We start from the raw sequence: 20,314 nt of genomic DNA on the forward strand, positions 1-20,314 counted from the left end.
ATATTACACTATAATAGAATATTGAAGAATATCATGAGCACCAGGCAAATTTTTTGTTTATATTCAATATAATTTTGCAATGTTCAGAGGCTTTCAAAGGCAAATTCTTTGCAATTATTTGTGCCTTTAATTTAAATGGTCTTTTCCTAAATAGTGCTACTTGCACTAGCAACACCCTGGTAACCACCCAGACCACACCACCAACTGCATAGCAACACCCTGGAAACCAGCCAGAACACTCTAGCACCGTGTAGCGGTGAGTTTTGCATGGACAAGCACCACTCACATTTTCTTAAGAAAATCTAAACATTTATCCCTGTTTAATTTCTCGTCTTATCATTAGTTAATCATGAACAGTTTCTTTGTTAGTGTGGGAGAGTAAGAGGAAAATGCGCATTAAGGCACACTGACTTGAGCTTGAACAATATGGAACAAAATCAAGCAGGACAGATCAATTGGGACAAGGTTGTATGCAGATGTTTGCATTATTAGCATATTTCTAGCTGATATTTTCCATATTCTTGAGCATAAGGGCTTCAGTGAGATGCTGTAATGCACATCTGGGGATTTACAACACAGACTGAAGTACGTAACTGACAGCGCAAGAGGAAGTGTATGTGTTTGCATCAGTATGTGGTCTCTTGATGCAAGTTACTCAAAGAATTGGTTGGATGAATATAAACCCATTCAAAAGTCAAAGATTAAAAAGTTGTTGTTTTTTTTGTTGTTTTTTTATGCTCATCAGTGCTGCATTTATTTGATCAAAAATACAGTAAAACAGTAATATTGTGGAATATTATTACAATTTAAAATAACTGTTTTCTATTTGAATATATATTAAAATATAATTTATTCATGTGGTCAAAGCTGAATTTTCAGCATCAGTCTTCCCTGTCACATGATCCTTTAGAAATCATTCTAATATGATGATTTGATGATCAAGAAACATTTATTATTATTATCAGTGTTTAAAACAGTTGTGCTGCTTAATATTTTTTTGTGGAAACTGTGTTTCTTTTTTCAGAATGATTTTATAAACAAATTCAAAAGAACAGCATTTTTTTGATATAGATATATTTTGTAACAATATAAAAGTCTTTAACTTTTGATTAATTTACTGAATAAAAGTATTAATTTATTTAAAAAAAAAAACCTTTTGATAGTTATTTGTATTATATGTTTATTATTATATTTATTTATTTTAAGGTACTTTATGGTACGAGATTATTTTTACATTTGCCAAAAATCATGGACATGGCTTAAAAATATTACCATGGTATCATGATTAAACCATTAAGCAACCATAAAGCAAAAAGTATCTACCATGGTATTCTCTGAAATACCTTGTAAATACTATGGTCTTGTGAATTTCAGTTTCATGGTATATTTCTGAGTGCCCTGGTATTACCATCTGATGCCATCACCGTACTATAGTCCTTTTTTGTAAGTATACTCTGGTACCATTCTTAACTCTTTACCTGCCAGTGTTTGTTTTTTAAAAGTTGCCAGCCAGTGCCAGCCAGTTTTTTATAATTTTTTCACAAAATCTTCATGCCCCCAGAATATTTTGTTATTTGAATATCTGAGTATACAATATATAAAAAAAGAACTGAGCTTTTGCTTTAAAAAAACATTTTAGCTTCATGCATTCTTTATTAAATAACACTTGAATGTGGGTAAATTTCATTTTAAAAAAAAGCAACATTTTGAACAAAATGCTGAGAAAATCATGTTTTAGTCCGGATCAGATTCAGAACAATGATCAAAACATAGATGAAGTAGATCACGTCGATATGCTGTTTAGTGTCTGATGATCACATTAGATTTCATGTCTGTAAGGAATGCTTCTATCGCTTGTTTCTGCTGCTTCTTCACTTGTGTTTTGATCCGGAGATCCTGTACTCTTTCAGAAGATGTGTCATAGCGCCCCCCACCGTATAACAGCCAGAAAAAAAACGCAGCATGTTTCTGTATTTGGTTGCGTTGTAAGTATTTGCAGCATGTGTTATTAACCCTTTCGCAGGTAAGTTTCAAATATTCTGGCTGACCCCCCAGCATGCGTTTTTCAAGGCGACCGTTATTTAGAACGTATCACTTTATGGTTTCCATGGTAACGCGTCATTGCTTGTTACGTGGCACACCGCAGCACTGTATGAATGATGATCTGCTTTCATTTAATTTTTCCTTTTTTATTCAAAATATTCACAAATTTGTTAACTATAGCATGAAATATCTAATATTCCGATTGCCAAATATGTGCAAGTGGATGTGCTTTGCTGTTTAAACACCTTTATAACGATCATGTTAGTTGAGCCATATGCGTGATGGGCGCCGCCATGTTAGTTTGCGCCGCACAGAGAATCGGATCTGTTGGATTTACAACCCGTGAATTTATCCACTTTCTCCCGAAATACATGAAAGTAAGTGAGTCGGTGAACTGGGGAAGAATAAAGTAAGCTTTAAAGTTACTTTCACACTGTGTATCTGATATGAATAAAACGTGTCATCTAATTATAATGGAAAGGGTTGTTATTTCCGCTTCTATAGACATCATTGGGTATTTTACAAACTCTAAATATATTGTTTTGTTAGTACTCATGTGTATTTAAATGTCTGAAACCTAAAGTGAACATTATTTGGTTGAAAACACTGCATATATGTAATATATAAAAAGCGCTGCGCGCGTCTGTCTCTGGTTTAGCGCCAGCCAAAGCGCGCACTCACATTTGAATTTGGCAGTTGATCACGTGATGCGCTGAACGTTCTAATCACACCGGTGTGATCGTACGCGTCAAAGGGATAAATAGCATTTGCTGGTGTTTTTTTTTTTTCTATTTGTGTTTTCTTCAGTTGCAGCACACTGAACTCTCTTGGCCACCGTAAAAGAGGTAAAGTATGTAATACCTAAAAAACAGGGTATGTCTAAAACCATGGTAATACCATGGTAGTTTTTTTATTAGTGTTGATAGATAGATAGACAAACACTTTATTGATCCCCAAGGGTAAATTTAGTAGATTGTTAAACACACACACACACACACACACACACAGTGCACATGCGAGAGCTCTGCCAGAGCCAATAAGGTTTTATTTTTCTGCTTCTCAATGGACTGAAACTAATTTAATGACACATATTCCACTTGATCCACAAGCCACGTACAAAAACCTAACATACACACACTAAAATAATTAGCACAGGACATTAGCAAATCTCCCCAGACTTCATGCGTGTGTGTCATCAGATCCCGTGTAGCAGATACAGCAATCAGCGGTAAGTACAGCCCAGCCATTTATAACGTTGATGGACCAACACGATTCATACGTGCAGTCTGTGTGTGTGTGTGTTAAAGAGATCGGTGTGCATGCAGTACAATGCAATTCATTCACTCAGCAGCACAGCCTGACCCAATCTCTACAAAGTGCTTGCAAAGCAATTGTGAGTTTGTGTGTGTGTGTGAGTGTGTGTGTGTTTGGCTGAACGCGCTCAGTTAAACCTGATTGATGCTCTTACACACACCGGCAGCTTTCTGACCTTCAAACCACCTCCAATACCCGTCCCCCCTCTCTCTGCTCTTCAGATGGTACGACCCTGTTCCGCCCCTATCAGAGCACAGTCGGGCTAGGTCAATGTACCTTTAGAGAAGGGGTGTTCACCAACACTCATACAGCTCTCTAATTGGACTGCATAGAAGAACCAGAATGAAAGAGCAGCAAATATTGTTGAAAATGGCAGAAATCGAATGACAAAGGGAAGATGAGAGGTTTTTGAAGGCCTTTTGAATCACATTTGAGTTATTCATGCAGTTACTTGTGTTTTGGGAGAAGGGCGATGAATGAAAGGGAAAAAAGACAGGGATGAGAATAGACAGGACGGAGGGAGAGAAGAAGGCATGTATGATGTCTAACATAAAGACCAGCTGCTCTACTGTCACACTAAATAACCCTCACTCTTTTTTCCTCTTTTCTTATGCCTCTCTCTCTCATGATGTGCTGATGCTGTCACTGCGAATGCATGTTTTAAAAGAAGTGTCTATGTCATAGGGTTGTTCGTTGTGGTTATTTAGAGAGAAACTGGTGGGTATGTGTTTAGTTACAAGGATGTAGTGCGTTAAAGGGATTGTTCAGACAAAAATTACAATTCTGTCATTGTTTCCTCACTGTATGACTTTCTTTCTTCTGTGGAACAATTTTTGAAGATTCCATGTCTTTTTCCATTCAATTACTATGAAGCAAGACTAGCTTTCAAGCTTCAAAAAGGACACAAATACCCCATGAAAGTAGTCCACGTGGCTGTATATTCTACAGACCCATAAGAGGACATGGTGATGGTTAAAAAAAAAATTGATTGAAGGAAAAAATTCAGTTTAATGCATTTGAGTTCCCTTGAGAGTCTTTGAGTTTGCTATAACTATAATAGTTTTGCAAGAGAACGCAAAGTTTCTCAAGGGAGCGCAATACATTTGCAAGAAAACACAACAAAAGTTGTGAGAGAACGCAGAAGCATTGAAATGTAATTTTACAACACCTTCCATCTCATATTTTCTTTTTCCCCATCACCATGTCCCCTTGGGCTCCATAATATTCCAAGTTTTTTGAAGGACGGAATTCGTACAGACCACTTTTATGACATAAAGTTGTATAGTTTGGAGTGATGACATGAGGCTTTGTAAATGATACATTTTCATTTTTTTTCTTTGAAATTTAGAAAGGTTTAGAAATACTTAATCTTGTCATGCTCTTTTTCATGCACATAAATCTAAATCAGAGCATTTCTTCTGACACAGCTTTTGCAGGATTTGACCATCCGTTTTCCACAGAGCAATGAAAAACAGTTGGATTTGAGGACATCTGAAAACATCTGTCACATATACGAAGGTCAAACTAGATGAGTCTCGCACACACACACATCCCGCCTACAGCTTGTCTATCTTAATACATAAAATTTTTGGAAAGTCAAATACCAGATTAGTTTTCAGCTCAAACACACTCATGCACACATTTTTCAATCCATTGCATTGAATTCCATAGGAACATACTGTATAGAAACTAGGGGTATTACTACAAACTTCCTTTAAATGTTAAATAGCAAACTAAATATGAAAACAAATGATCAAGGACACCTTAAAGGGATAGTTCACACAAATTTTTGTCATCATTTATTCACCCTCATATTGTTCAAATGCCGTCTAGCTTCAAAAAGCATAACAAAAGAAATCCATGACTCATGCACTATATTTCAAATAAGTTTGTGCAAGAAACCAAATAAGATTTAACTTATTTGCTGATAATCTTCTCTTCCAGGCATTGTGATTCAAATCAATCAATGAATCGAAACTTTTCATTCCATTGAATTCCATTGATTTATTTATAAGTCAGGCATCACTATTTCTCAATTGAACACACTACTTCAAGAAGACTTTTATGATGCTTTTGTGTCCTTTTTGAGGCTTTAAAATCTCAGTTCCTCATTCATTGTGATTGCATGGAAAAGAGTGACAGGCTTTTGTGTTCCACGGATGGTTTGGAAGGACATGAATGTGACTTTAAACCCATATATCTAACTACATTTTGGATGAAATGCGAAAAACGCCGCAAAAAAAGAACTCGCCACGTAAGCATTCTAGGGTTAAAGTCATGTATTAACAGAAATGCATAAATACGTCATCCGTCTATGCTTGACATTTCGGTGTTTCTGCTCAGACCACATGTACCATCTGCCTTGTGACATTTAAACCTCTTTCAGATGGAAGGAGAGGGGTTGAAAGGGCAACATTTTCCACTGTTCTGAGTTTTTCGTATTTTCAGGCTTTCCACTCCATTTCCTAAAAAGCATATCTCAACTTGATCCCTCGTTCTTTCTCCCTCTCGCTTACTCTCACATTGTACTTTTCTCTTTCCCCTTTAATCATACTCCTTTCACACAGACATCAATGCATGTTTGATTGACATATTCTATGACAGCTTTATGATTGGTGCATTTGCAGGAAGCTTCCTGTTGTTAAATTGCCATGGCGACATGCCGACATCGATCCTTTCAAAGTGCAGTGAAGTAACTTTAACTGAATTGCACACTTGCACCAGATGATTATGGGTCTGACCACAGTACAGTATGTTGCTTTGTTAGCTTTGGAAAAAGATTGGAGAGAATGAGTTTGGAGAGAATTTCTTCTTTTTTTTTTTTTTACACATTTTTGTTTTGTTTGACCTTGATGTGAATCATCACTTTAAATTGTGCATCACTATTATGTCTATACGGTCTATTGGAAAGTAACTTTTAATCCTTTTATTGTTTTATTTATTCAGTAAAGCCCATTTTAATGTATTTAGTGGTTGGCACATATCTTGTGTGAATGTAAGGGGAGGGAACTTCCACAGCTAACCCTAACTATTTTTGTTGTGCAATGACCTTTATTTAAAGCATTGATTTCAAATATTGTCCTACTACAACACAAACAGCCCATTCCAAATATTTCTGACCATCAAGACATCTTCAAACATTCTATTTGATTTTTTTTTTTTCTGAAGCACTTGTGATTTTTGTCTTTCTTGAGATTCCACCTTTTCTAAGATGACCTTTCAGCGGTAACAGGCTGTATGCAGAAGGTCACGCTGTAATAATCTTCTTAATTAGGAGAAATACAAAGGGCTTTGAGATCCTGCAGAACATCACAGGAAAGAATTATTAACATCCTACCCTACTTACAGTAGACATTTACATGTTTTGAAGTGGTGTTTGCCACATTGCTATCTAGTTCCTATGGTATTCTGGGTGATTGTTTACAAACCCGATTCCAAAAAAGTTGGGACTCTGTACAAATTGTGAATAAAAACAATGCAATGATGTGGAAGTTTCAAATTTCAATATTTTATTCGGAATACAACATAGATGACATATCAAATGTTTAAACTGAGAAAATGTATCATTTTAAGGGAAAAATAAGTTAATTTTAAATTTAATGGCATCAACACATCTCAAAAAAGTTGGGACAAGGCCATGTTTACCACTGTGTGGCATCCCCTCTTCTTTTTATAACAGTCTGCAAACGTCTGGGGACTGAGGAGACAAGTTGATCAAGTTCGGGAATAGGAATGTTGTCCCATTCTTGTCTAATACAGGCTTCTAGTTGCTCAACTGTCTTAGGTCTTCTTTGTTGCATCTTCCTCTTTATGATGCACCAAATGTTTTCTATGGGTGAAAGATCTGGACTGCTGGCTGGTCATTTCAGTACCCGGATCCTTCTTCTGCGCAGCCATGATGTTGTAATTGATGCAGTATGTGGTCTGGCATTGTCATGTTGGAAAATGCAAGGTCTTCCCTGAAAGAGACGACGTCTGGATGGGAGCATATGTTGTTCTAGAACTTGGATATACCTTTCAGCATTGATGGTGCCTTTCCAGATGTGTAAGCTGCCCATGCCACACGCACTCATGCAACCCCATACCATCAGAGATGCAGGCTTCTGAACTGAGCGCTGATAACAACTTGGGTCGTCCTTGTCCTCTTTAGTCCGGATGACATGGCGTCCCAGTTTTCCAAAAAGAAATTTTGATTCGTCTGACCACAGAACAGTTTTCCACTTTGTCACGGTCCATTTTAAATGAGCCTTGGCCCAGAGAAAACGTCTGCGCTTCTGGATCATGTTTAGATATGGCTTCTTTTTTGACCTATAGAGTTTTAGCCGGCAACGGCGAATGGCACGGTGGATTGTGTTCACCGACAATGTTTTCTGGAAGTATTCCTGAGCCCATCTTGTGATCACAGTAGCATTCCTCTATGTGATGCAGTGCCGTCTAAGGGCCCGAAGATCACGGGCATCCAGTGTGTTTTTCCGGCCTTGACCCTTACGCACAGAGATTGTTCCAGATTCTCTGAATCTTTGGATGATATTATGCACTGTAGATGATGATAACTTCACACTCTTTGCAATTTTTCTCTGACGAACTCCTTTCTGATATTTCTCCACTATTTTTCGCCGCAGCATTGGGGGAATTGGTGATCCTCTGCCCATCTTGACTTCTGAGAGACACTGCCACTCTGAGAGGCTCTTTTTATACCCAATCATGTTGCCAAATGACCTAATAAGTTGCAAATTGGTCCTCCAGCTGTTCCTTATATGTACATTTAACTTTTCTGGCCTCTTATTGCTACCTGTTCCAACTTTTTTGGAATGTGTAGCTCTCATGAAATCCAAAATGAGCCAATATTTGGCATGACATTTCAAAATGTCTCAATTTCAACATTTGATATGTTATCTATATTCTATTGTGAATAAAATATAAGTTTATGAGATTTGTAAATTATTGCATTCCTTTTTTATTCACAATTTGTATAGTGTCCCAACTTTTTTGGAATCGGGTTTGTACTAGCAACAAAAAAGAATCTCAATTTTATATTTATTTTTTTGGCAATTCCTTAGAAAAGTATTAGTACCTCTCCTCAACAACTTACATGATTTGACATTCATGTTCATAGAAGTCTTTTTGAATTAGTTTCGTGTAAAAATATCTTAATATGTTTGGTTATTTTTGTCTTATATTTTAGTCAAAATATCTAAAATGATTTGAATCAAGATACATGTACTTAAGAAGCCACACTGCATAAAATATTAAGACTTGTTTTCATAGTTTGCATCATGAAAATAAGTGCATTATGTCTTACTGCACTGGCAGATTTTTTTCACTTGTTTTAACTTTAAAAAAACATGAAAGCAGCAAGACAAAATGCAGTCATTAAAGATACTTTCTCTGAAAACAAGTCTTAATATCTTATGCACTGTTGCTTCTCAAGTACATTTATGTTGTTTTAAATATTTTTAGATATTTTGTCTGAAACATAAGTGTTAAGAACTGTATTTTTGCAGTGATTCTCCAAGAGAGAGCATCATGGCTGCTAACGGATCCTGATTACTGGTTCTGCAGCCAGTTTAGCTTCAGGCTCAGTGCAGAAATCACCTCTGCTCTCTGGAAACATCAAAAGAGCTTAGATCAGTGAGCATTAGAACAGGCCTCAGATCAGTTTAACCCTGTTATGAAGACATGCAGCGATGAAATGAATGCTCTGTCCTGCTGTGGAAGATTGGAAGATTGGGATAATGTCCTGCTGTTTGTTCAGTACATCTGAGACTGAAATGTGTGCGTGTGTGTGTGTGTGTGTGTGTGTGTGTGTGTGTGTGTGTGTGTGTGTGTGTGTGTGTGTGTGTGTGTGGTGCCCACAGCTGCTGGGGTCAGCGGAAGGCCGCTGGAACTGGTTGGTAAGAGAGGGTGTGATCAAACTTCCACTTCATTACACTTTACACACATGATGCAGGCACAGTAAATGTCTGGTCAGTCACAATGGTGCAGATTCTCAAGGGCATATGTGAAAAATATTAAATCTATATCAAGCATTTATATTATAGGGAAAAAAAAAAAAATATATATATATATATATATATATATATATATATTTTCTGAAATATAAATGCTCAACATAGATTTTGAATATATATACATAACCAAAATGTATTATAATTTATATAGTAGTAAAGAGGATCTGTGCTGCCACTTGAAATGAGACGGCTAGTGATCTGTCATGCCGTATTAAAGGTAATTAAAACAATGTTTTGTTGTTTGAATTTCACAATGAAATTGACAGCTTTTTTGCAATTATTGGATGGCAGGCACACTACAAATGTTGAATGAAGTTTTGTTCACGTATCAACAGAAAATAGCACAGATGAAAAGATTTTAGATTAGATTTAGAAATTAATATTGTCAATCCAGAGTTAATGTCCACACAGCTGACATGTTTAACTGTTGTAGCTTATCCACGTTGTGTGCATGAAACAGATTCCAAACACAGTCAAAACATGCCATCGGAGAAGCTGTTTTGGCCGAACATTTTCGGTAGCTAAAATTTCAGAGCATCTATAATGTATATAGGCTATATCTTGTTCTTGGTGTTTTCTAGGACGTTAAAAATATTTTTATGTGTGTGAGTGTGTAAAGAATATATAATATATACTGTGTTTACATCCTTAATGTTCTGAGTCAATCAACAGACATATAGTATTATAGTAATTTTTCACACAAATTTGCATTTTTAATTCAGAAAAATGTCTTTTTCTTTTTTTCTTCAACCTGCTGCCATTCCTGTTCAGATGTATCCTATTTATGAAACATTATTCATACAACCAGTGCTAGACTGCATGTATAGTAGCAACACTGATAAAAATATACTCCCAGACATATGGACACACACGTCACCCTCAACACACACACACATTTTTGATGTGATGGATTTGTTTTTCATGGGTGGTCTGTAGTACAATCCGCCTCGGCCCACACACACACACACACACACACTGACACACACATGCTGTCTGCCAAGAACATGATTGGCACATATGGCACAGAGTCTTTCTCTCTTACGCGCACACAAACAACGCAATGTCTCATCATCAAATGCAAACAGTGTGACAACTCATGCTGTTGCACTCATTAGCTGCACATATGAAGCATTTTGCACTCAGCCAGACCCGTGAGATCTGTATCTTTAGAAATGCAGTTAAAACATGCTTATTTCAGCAGTAAAATCATCTGCTTAAGAGATGCATCTCTCCAGAGCAGGTGAAAAAAAAAAATGGAAGTGTTTTTGCCTAAAGGCGTTTCCAGAGGCGTCTGACTGCTCGGTCAGACAGCAAAGATGAACTGTAAGGTTTACTGTACAATGAACAAGAACATCTCTCCACCTGTCACAGGCAATCTGTCAATCACACATACTCATTTTCTGAAATGTGTAGCTCAAATTAAAGTCTTTGTGCTGTGTTCAAAAGCTGACTACAAGAAAGCTAAGATACTTACAGTGCCCATAGAAAATCATCAAACCCCTTTGAAACAGTTAAATGTCGTACAGCCTGAAATCAAAACCAATTCCAAAAAAAAAAAAAAAACTTTTTCTAGCTTTATTTACAAATCTTGCCTTACAACATTAAACTAATGAAAGAAAAAGCAACAGTTCTGAAAATTAATAAAAAACTGAAAAACTAGAATAACAGGGTTGGGAAAGTCATCAGTCCCCTGATTTAATACTTCATTGATCCACCTTTTGCTTTAATCACAGCCATTAATCTTTTTGGATATGTCTGTACTAGCTTTGCACACCTAGATTGGGGAATATTTGCCCATTCTTCCTTGCAGAATTACTCAAGTTCAGTCAAATTCTGTGGTGAGCAGCAATCGACTGTTCTCTTCAATTCCATCCAGTCGGATTTAAGGTTAGCGGAAAGTCCTGTTCCTCGAGGATATTTACCTTTCTGTCCTTAAGCTATTGCGTTGTTCTTTTGGCAGTATTTTAGGATCATTGTCATGTTGTAAGCTGAATGACCTGCCCATCTTCAGCTGTCTAGCAGAGGGATGTATGTTTTCCTCAAGAATTTGGATATACTTGGCAGCATCCATTTTCCTTTCAATCCTGACCAAAGAAAAGTGCAAAACTTGCCACTATGATGCTAGGGTATTTGTGGGTGATTGCAAGGGCATTGTCATGTGATTGCTCTGGGTGGTTGAGGTCAAAAGACCTGACCCGAGTCTCTAGGTATGGCTCAAGCCACTCCTTCAATGTAATTCTATGGGATGTTTTCCCCCATTTTTCATTCACAAGTTTGAAAATGTAATGCACCTCTCCTCAACCGATCAATTGTCCGTAGCACAATCACTGTGGGTTGAGCCACACACCTGAATTTAATGCATTGTGTTTATACAAAACTTAGATATGATTAAATTGTTATTCGTCGCAAACATCCCTAACGACAATCATAATCGGAACTATAAAATTCATAATGGTACTTATTGAAAGCATATGCTTCGGGAGAACGTCATGACCCTAGGATTTCCGAGAGTTGATGAGCTGGGATGGAAGGATGATGAAAGAGGGAGAGACAGTTCTTTCATTCAGTTCTCATTCTCCTCTATAAACATCACTCTAATTCTCCTTCCATTCGACAGCCTATCACACCCACACCATTCCTCTCCCACACTCATTCATCTTTCCTCTTGTCTCATTCTCTTTTTCTTTATTCCTCCCCTTAGGTCTTTTCCCTTCCCTCCCATCTCTCTCTCACTATTTATTCATTCAAACTCTGTCTCATTTTCCTTCTATTTTTCTCTGCCAGGTTCCCTCACCTATTGGTTTTCTTGATTCCTCAAATGTCATTTCTTTCCTCAAGGAAAGTGGTTCTCAAACTTTTTTCAGGTGGTGGACTTGAGATTGCGGACTACTTTAAAATCCAAAATTTAGGGTTATGTAAGGAATAATTGATGACAGGCCATTGAATTATTAGAAAATAATGCACACCCGTGGTGGTGTGAGGTATTTTATAATAATTCAATGGACCAGAGTCAATTATTTCACTTATACTTCGGTTACCACACCTCAAGACTGTTCAGATGTTGTATTTTAAGACATTTTCAGGTTTTTGTCCTTCAAACGCTCTTGTGTGTAGGACTAATCCCATCTCATCCCACGCTTCCGTTGCTAATTTTGAAGCGTCATTTTAGAGCTAGTAACGGAGGCTTGAGCCATTGATAGCAGACTATTAGAGTTTATAATAACTATAGCAGTTATTAGAGAGAGAGATTAAGCGTGTGTGAATTAACTGAGTCTGTGCATCTCTCAAAACAGTGTTCGGCAGCAGTGTCTCTACTAATAGCGAAACTGTAAGTTTATAAGCTTCAAGAACAGCGACGTTAATATCTCGCTAATGAGAAATGTCATGCAGCTTTTAAGCTGCTAAACTATTTTACTGATAAAATTGTCAGAGCAGCGCTGACAACATGCTTCTGTGTGAGTGTACATAATTTTGTGGCAAAAAAACATGACAATAATTTACCATTTTTATCCTATTGCTTACTATATTTGATTGGTCAGTGTCATCGTGGGTTTTGGTTCTTAGCTGTTGTAGGCTGTAAGGACCTTTGAAATAACTGAAATCATTTGGCAAAGTGATATGGACATATGGGGCCCTATTTTAACGATCTAAACGCAAAGTGTAAAGCGCACGGTGCAGGTGCACTCAGGGTGTGTCCAAATCCACTTTTGCTATTTTAACGACGGAAAAACGGTCCGTGCGCCGGGGCGCATTTTAGAAATGGGTTGTCCCTATTCTCTTAATGAGTAATGGCCGTAACATTCAATAAACCGATCAGAGTGTCATCTCCCATTCCCTTTAAGAGCGAGATGCGCTCGCGCCATGGCAGATTGCTATTTACATGGCGGAATTTGTTGGCGGAAAAGCTGAACGCTTTTATATTTATGTAGCCTACACAATAATATTCTTTTACACTGTAATCCTTTTGTTTTTAATATTTGGCATGTTTGTGTGATGCGCATCCCTGTGTGTAATAAGCAAAGTCAATGCGCACTGTGGACGCGCCCAGAGGCGCAGTTTCTACCAATGCGCTCTAACAAAAAAATATTGCGCCATTGACTTTAGACTTTACACCAGGTTTGAGTTGGTCTATGGCGCAGTCTATTTTCAGCTCCTTAAAATAGCAATGCGCCTGAACACACCTCTTTTTTAGACCAGCACACCCATGGGCGCACTAACTGGCGCAAATGCATTTACTAATTTAAGGACGTGGCGCTGAACGGGAAAATGCAAACGGCGCCGGACGCAAACTAGCAAACACACTTGCGCTGCGCCTTGCGTCGCATTGCGCCGGGTGTATTATAGGGCCCTTAATGCGATCAAGACCTGCCTGGAACTACTTTAGCCGTGCATTCCCTGAAAACCTTAGAACATTCTTCAAGCATTCAGCAGCTCCATAGTATAATTATATATAATTTGTTGTTTTATTTATATACATTTATTATATATTTTTCTATGCCTAATGTTTCCACACTGCTCTTTTGTTTTGTTAAAATGAACTAGATTGCTATGTTAAAGGGTTAGTTCACCCAAAAATGGAAATTATTTTATAATTGAGATATTTTTGTTGAAATCCGATGGCTCTGTGAGGCCTTCATAGAGAGCAATGACATTTCCTCTCTCAAGATCCATTAATGAACTAAAAACATATTTAAATCAGTTCATGTGAGTACAGTGGTTCAATATTAATATTAAAAAAAACAAAATAATGACTTATTTAGTGATGGCCGATTTCAAAACACTGCTTCAGGAAGCATCAGAGCACAAATGAATCAGCGGTTCGGAGCACGAAAGTCATGTGATTTCAGCCGTTGGCGGTTTGACACACGATCCGAATCATGATTCGACACAAAAGAATCATAACGAAGCTTCCTGAAGCAGTGTTTTGAAATCGGCCATCACTAAATAAGTCGTTATTTTGTTTTTTTTGGCGCTCCAAAAATATTCTCGTCGCTTTATAATATTAATATTGAACCACTGTACTCACATGAACTGATTTAAATATGTTTTTAGTACATTAATGGATCTTGAGAGAGGAAATGTCATTGCTCCCTATGCAGGCCTCACCGAGCCATCGGATTTCAACAAAAATATCTTAATTTGTGTTCCGAAGATCTCACGGGTGTAAAACAGCACGAGGATGAGTAATTAATGACAGAATTTTCATTTTTGGGTGAACTAACCCTTTAAGATAATGAACCAACTGAAATTAGACTTTATCACACAATAATATCAACATAATTATTCAATGCCGTTATGATTATATTTATCAAGAAATTAATTTAATGTTGGTGCTCTCATTTCCATTCATCCGTCCTTCCTGACCACCTGTGTCAACATGGGTTTACCTGTCACGACTCTTTGGTTGTGTGTGTGTGTGTGTGTGTGTGTATGCAGATGGATCGTTCTTAAACCCTTGTGACCCTTTGTGTGATCAAGCTGGTTTAATGAGCACTTAATTAAACACTCAATGAAGGGGTGGATTTAGAAAAGGAAGAAGATAAAAGAAGAACGAGCAGAAACACTGACACAGTGGAAATTCTCACACTCTCAAGAAATACTCACACCTGTGATGAAGTGCGTGTGTGAGATAGAGAGATAAATGGGTCCCTAATACTCAGACAGAAGGACAGTGTGTTCTTGATCAGCAGGTCTTGGCTGAAGTTTCTTAATTATGCCTTAATTAGCACAGTTGCTTCGTTAAGCCACTTCCTTTTCCAAGGCTGAGAGGGAGCAGCAGTAGGATCTCTCATATCCGCAAATTTAATTACTCCCTCATTCCAGTTCATTACCCTCACAGGGTCAAAAGGTGATAGCCTTTAAAGCCTCAGTGCTTTTGCTGAGGTCTCATCAATAATGTTGTTGGCCAATGTGTATCTGACAATCATTTAATGGATCGTGATTGTGCGAGAATGATGTTAAATGATGACATGGCTAAATATACATGAGGTTTGACCACACACTGACTTGCAAAAAGTTTTTATTAGCCAACGTTTCGGCACAAAGCCTTTGTCAAGGTATGTTTTTTACAATGATGACATTTGTTTTCCATTAATTTTATGCTTTATTTAAGCTGTTGTGTATAATTTATGAGACAGTTGTTGTCAGATTTCATTGGTGATTTCAAATATGAAATTTAATCATAAGCTTGGCCAACAGCTTTGGAGAATTTGATGTTTCCCCATTCAAAGCGATAGGAGCTGTACTTGCATGACTGAAATAGCTGCCCAAGAGGCATTTCAAACATGGTCGCCGAGTGAAATGACTTGCCTGAAAGGGGCTTTGGTACAAGTCAAAAGAATTAAAAACATAAGTCTGACTGGATAAACATAAAGTACATTAAGCAGCATATTAAGCCGGGATAGAGAAAGTATTTAAACTCACATATTTAAATAGTTACATGATCAATAATTCACATTCATGTGCCAAAATCTGCAGAGCTCATATCTGAGAATTGGTGACGGAAGCAGAAATGCAAGCAACCTGTCAAGGTCCCTTTTTCCCCCAGCATTGAATGTTTGATGTTCATTGTATTTCATTTGACGTTCAATTTCGTCTTTGAGTCCCTGTGATTGAGCTCAGCAGAGACTCTACACTCTATAGTATATGTCTGGAGCTCTGACTCACCGTTGTTGGTGCGCATTGACCTGCCAGAGATGCCATTGGATCCGATTGGGTGGTGGCCTCCTCCTCTGTCCACGCCCCCGGCCTCGCCTGGCTGTTTCAGCAGTTCTGTCAGGGCCCTAAAAAGAGACAGGTTTGTACACCATCAGTTTCTCAGCAGGGCACTTGGCAAACAAGGGCGAGCGATACAAACCAGACATGATTCCACACCAGAGTTTTGCTTTCGGTCCAAGTCACGTCTCACTTACTCAAGTCATTTGTCTTCAAGTCTTAGAAACCTGGCAAGACGTGTCTTGAGGTGAGGAATGAACATGAGATTTTCATGAACGGTGTGATTTTTAGTAACCATGCTCATAAAGTGCTGAAGATTTATTTTAGGAAAGAATTATGACACTGGGATGTATTTTTATACGTTTTCTGTAAATAAATTTTGAAATTATTTAGTAATGTGATTAAAAACTGCAGAGACGGCAAATTGAAGTTGAGGCAAATACTTCTTACAGTCAATTAAAATGAGAAGAACTTTATTTGAAAGTGATTATAGTTGATCACATTCACTAAAGTTTCTGCAAACCTTTCACTTTCAACACTGCAATGACCTGAATCAATGTTTATGTAAACATTGCAAGTGAATCATTTGCATAAAATTGTTTAGAAAATCCAGAACATACAGATCCTTTATAAAAATAAAAAAAGCACAAACACTTCCTCAACTTCCTAGGTTGTCTATGAAAGCCTGTAGACTGATTTTTATGTTAAGGACTCAGGACGTTTTTACTGGGAAAATCGAAAGAATGATGTTTACATGCGCTCTCGAGAGCCTCTCTTCCATTCTATGACACATGAAACGAATGCTTTATACAATGTTCAGGATAATGCCGAACGAGCTATTCTGTACTGTAATGTCAATGTTTTATGCAAAGAAAAGGTATTCATTCAAACTATAGTCTCACATAACCACAACTATATAGTCTGTAGTCTCACATATACTTTATAATCAAACAATAATAACAGTCTAATTTTAATCACCTAATCTGTCGACATGATGCCTGTGAATTGTTTGTTAACAGTATAATGCTGAGAAGGTATTTTCAGCTTCTACAGGTAATTCCACAAATTCGCTGTGAGTATATCGGGGCATTAGGGCTGGGCGATATATCGCATGCGATTGTCACGCGCATTTGGTCAGTAAAGCTGGTTCCCTGATTACCGCTAAATCGCCATCAGCTGCTTTCAAATGGAGCGGCATTTAATAGACAGAACCGTAGATCACTGACAAGCTACGCAATATCGCGTTCATATCGCAGATGAATCGCCTTCGATAATGAACGCGATATTGCGTAGCTTGTCAGTGAACTACGGGGCATTGAATCGCATTCAGTCTTTTGTACATTACGAGTGCAAGCACAAGCAGTAAGTTGTTGGCTGCAGTTCACTTAATGGCCACCGGTGTCACTAATAACAAAGGTTTTTGAATTCTACATATAGCCCTTTAAAGAGGGACTTAGCGAAAGAGTATATGGGTGTTTCTCAAATGAAAAGCTACGTCCTTGTAAGGCCGCATATCTTGGCTGCCATGTCATTAAGCGCCACTGAAGGCCTCAATTTGAAGGATCTTTGGAAGGCAGCCTTTGTTTTGTGTCCTTAATTCAGCTCATTTTGAAGGATGCATCAAGTGTGTCCTTCACATCAACAATCTTTTGCACACGTTCCAATTCATGAAAAAGAACTGAATCAGCACTGAGATTGTCTGAGTTCATTATGAAATATAAGAGAAAAATAATGTTTTTGGAGATGAAGACATACATGGTATCTTTTGTTTTGGTGTAAATTAATCACTTAACACTAAACTGGTTGTCATTCACTGGATTGCATTAATAAAAAGACAGATTTTGAATAAGTATGTTTTCAAAATTATGTTTCAATAGTATTTTTGTGCCATGACCATGGGGGCAGGAACATGTGTGATGTAGCCATGCACACTTACTAGACCGTCTCATTCCAGCGTTTATTGCTGAGGAGGACTTTAGCCTACAAGCTTCTGAAGGACTGGGAAGGAAATCCTCACTAGGATGCAGCCTTCCGTTTGAGAAGCACCCCATTCCATTTTATTACAAGGCTCTCTTAATTGCTTGATTCTGATTGGTCATTCGTGACGTTCTGTGGTCAGTTATGATGATTGTCATCAATAGCAATGATGTATAATGTCTCCTCATTGCGGCATTTGAGGTTAACACTTCTTTCATGTCTTTCAAATGCTCAGTTATCAACAGTATTTACTATCCAAATAAAACCAAAGTACTTATTATTAATAGTATTAAAGGGTTAGTTCACCCAAATATGAAAATTCTGTCATTTATTACTCACCCTCATGCCGTTTCACACCCGTAAGACCATTAATCTTCGGAACACAAATTAAGATATTTTAGTTGAAATCCGATGGCTCTGTGAGGCCTCCATAGGGAGCAATGACACTTCCTCTCTCAAGATCCATTAATGTACTAAAACATATTTAAATGAGTTCATGTGAGTACAGTGGTTCAATATTAATGTTATAAAGTGACTAGAATATTTTTGGTGCGGCAAAAAAAACAAAATAAAGACTTATTTAGTGATGGCCGATTTCAAAACACTGCTTCAGGAAGATTCGGAGCACAAATGAATCAGTGTATCGAATCATGATTCAGATCGCGTGTCAAACTGAAATCACATGACTTTGGCGCTCCGAACAGCAGATTCCATACACTGATTCATTTGTGCTCCGAATCTTCCTGAAGCAGTGTTTTGAAATCGGCCATCACTAAATAAGTCGTTATTTTGTTTTTTTGGCGCACCAAAAATATTCATGTCGCTTTATAACATTAATATTGAACCACTGTACTCTCATGAACTGATTTAAATATGTTTTTAGTACATTAATGGATCTTGAGAGAGGAAGTGTCATTGCTCCCTATGAAGGCCTCACCGAGCCATCGGATTTCAACTAAAATATCTTAATTTGTGTTCCGAACATTAATGAAGGTCTTACGGGTGTGGAACGGCATGAGGGTAAGTAATAAATGACATAATTTTCATTTTTGGGTGAACTAACCCTTTAATACTAGGCCTATATACGATAATATTGCTGAAGTGCTAGAACGATTGTTTTGTACACTAATGGATTACAAAATAATAAACAGGTAGGATTTTAAAATGATTTCCTCTCAAATCAGTGTTTCATGTCCTCGTCTTTCATGCATGTGGTAAAAAGCTTTGTAATAAGTGATAGGACTGTACATTATCCCTTAAATGTCCATCTTGTTTGAACTTGTTTGTTCAAATAGGCTCCAAGCTGCTTGCTAAGAACTGTTTGCGGAAGCATTTAATAAGCTAATAAAATGTTTCAACTCAAATCAATATTTTGTGTGTAATTATTTACTTATGCTGTTGGGGTGTATTTTGCGATAACGAACGGCTGGATGAACATTATCCCTTACATATCATATTCCATTATTAAACAGGAATAGTATAAGAACTCTAAAAATGGATGCTGTTACAACTAACAGAATTGAGTGTCACCACACACCATACTGGTTTATTTTTTATATTAGTCTTTAATATTTTATGTACTTCTTCTCATGAATCTACCATCTTTTTGTGCATTTCTATATGTAGTCTCATTAATAATTATTCTGTATTTCAATTCAATTCTTTATTTTATTCCCATACCTCTTGTGTCATTTTATCTTTATGCTTTCACAGAATGTTTCAATCACTGCTCCAACCGTCCTTTTTTCAGTTCCTTCTGTTTGCACCTTTAGCATCCAAACAGATCCCTCACTGGGAGAATCATTGATCGTAACCTTCACCGATCGTCCAGGACTGAGCCATCTTTGAACTCTCAGTGCTGTCACAACATCTCACTAACACTTAACTAACAACCAACCCTCTCAATTCACCCATCCCTAATGGCAAGTGCTTCAGTGGTTGCATTAAAATTGTGTAGGTGTGCAGGAAGAGTAAGCGTGACCTGATTCCAGTGCAATTGAAAATACTTGTGGTCGGCTGCTCTTCAAGGTTCCGTTATTTCCCTTGTGGCATCATTGTCTCAACATTCTCTGTTCCACAGGCTGAGATTCAGGGCAGGATGGAACCTTGGGACATTTCTAAAGCAACAGTTGCCAGGAACCCTGGGCTGAGGAATACGAGAAGGGTCTGTGTCTTTCATGATAACGACCAGGAGAATGAACCACTTCGCTCAGGCCAGCTCTCTGCTGTATGCGTGACTGATGTGCTGCCTTGTG

At 37.6% G+C, this 20,314-nt stretch overlaps 1 protein-coding gene across 2 annotated transcripts in view; it reads right to left on the minus strand.

Moving 5' to 3' along the window:
- Positions 1-20,314, minus strand: part of LOC125273580 (protein shisa-9) — a 95,075-nt gene that overhangs the window by 31,599 nt on the left and 43,162 nt on the right. For both annotated transcript variants that reach the window (XM_048199088.1, XM_048199079.1), the window contains exon 3: positions 16,035-16,150. In XM_048199088.1, the coding sequence (XP_048055045.1) occupies positions 16,035-16,150 (116 nt within the window). The remainder of the gene's footprint in view (positions 1-16,034; positions 16,151-20,314) is intronic.

The sequence above is a fragment of the Megalobrama amblycephala genome, linkage group LG1 (assembly GCF_018812025.1).
Source record: "Megalobrama amblycephala isolate DHTTF-2021 linkage group LG1, ASM1881202v1, whole genome shotgun sequence".
Taxonomy (NCBI): Eukaryota; Metazoa; Chordata; class Actinopteri; order Cypriniformes; family Xenocyprididae; genus Megalobrama; species Megalobrama amblycephala.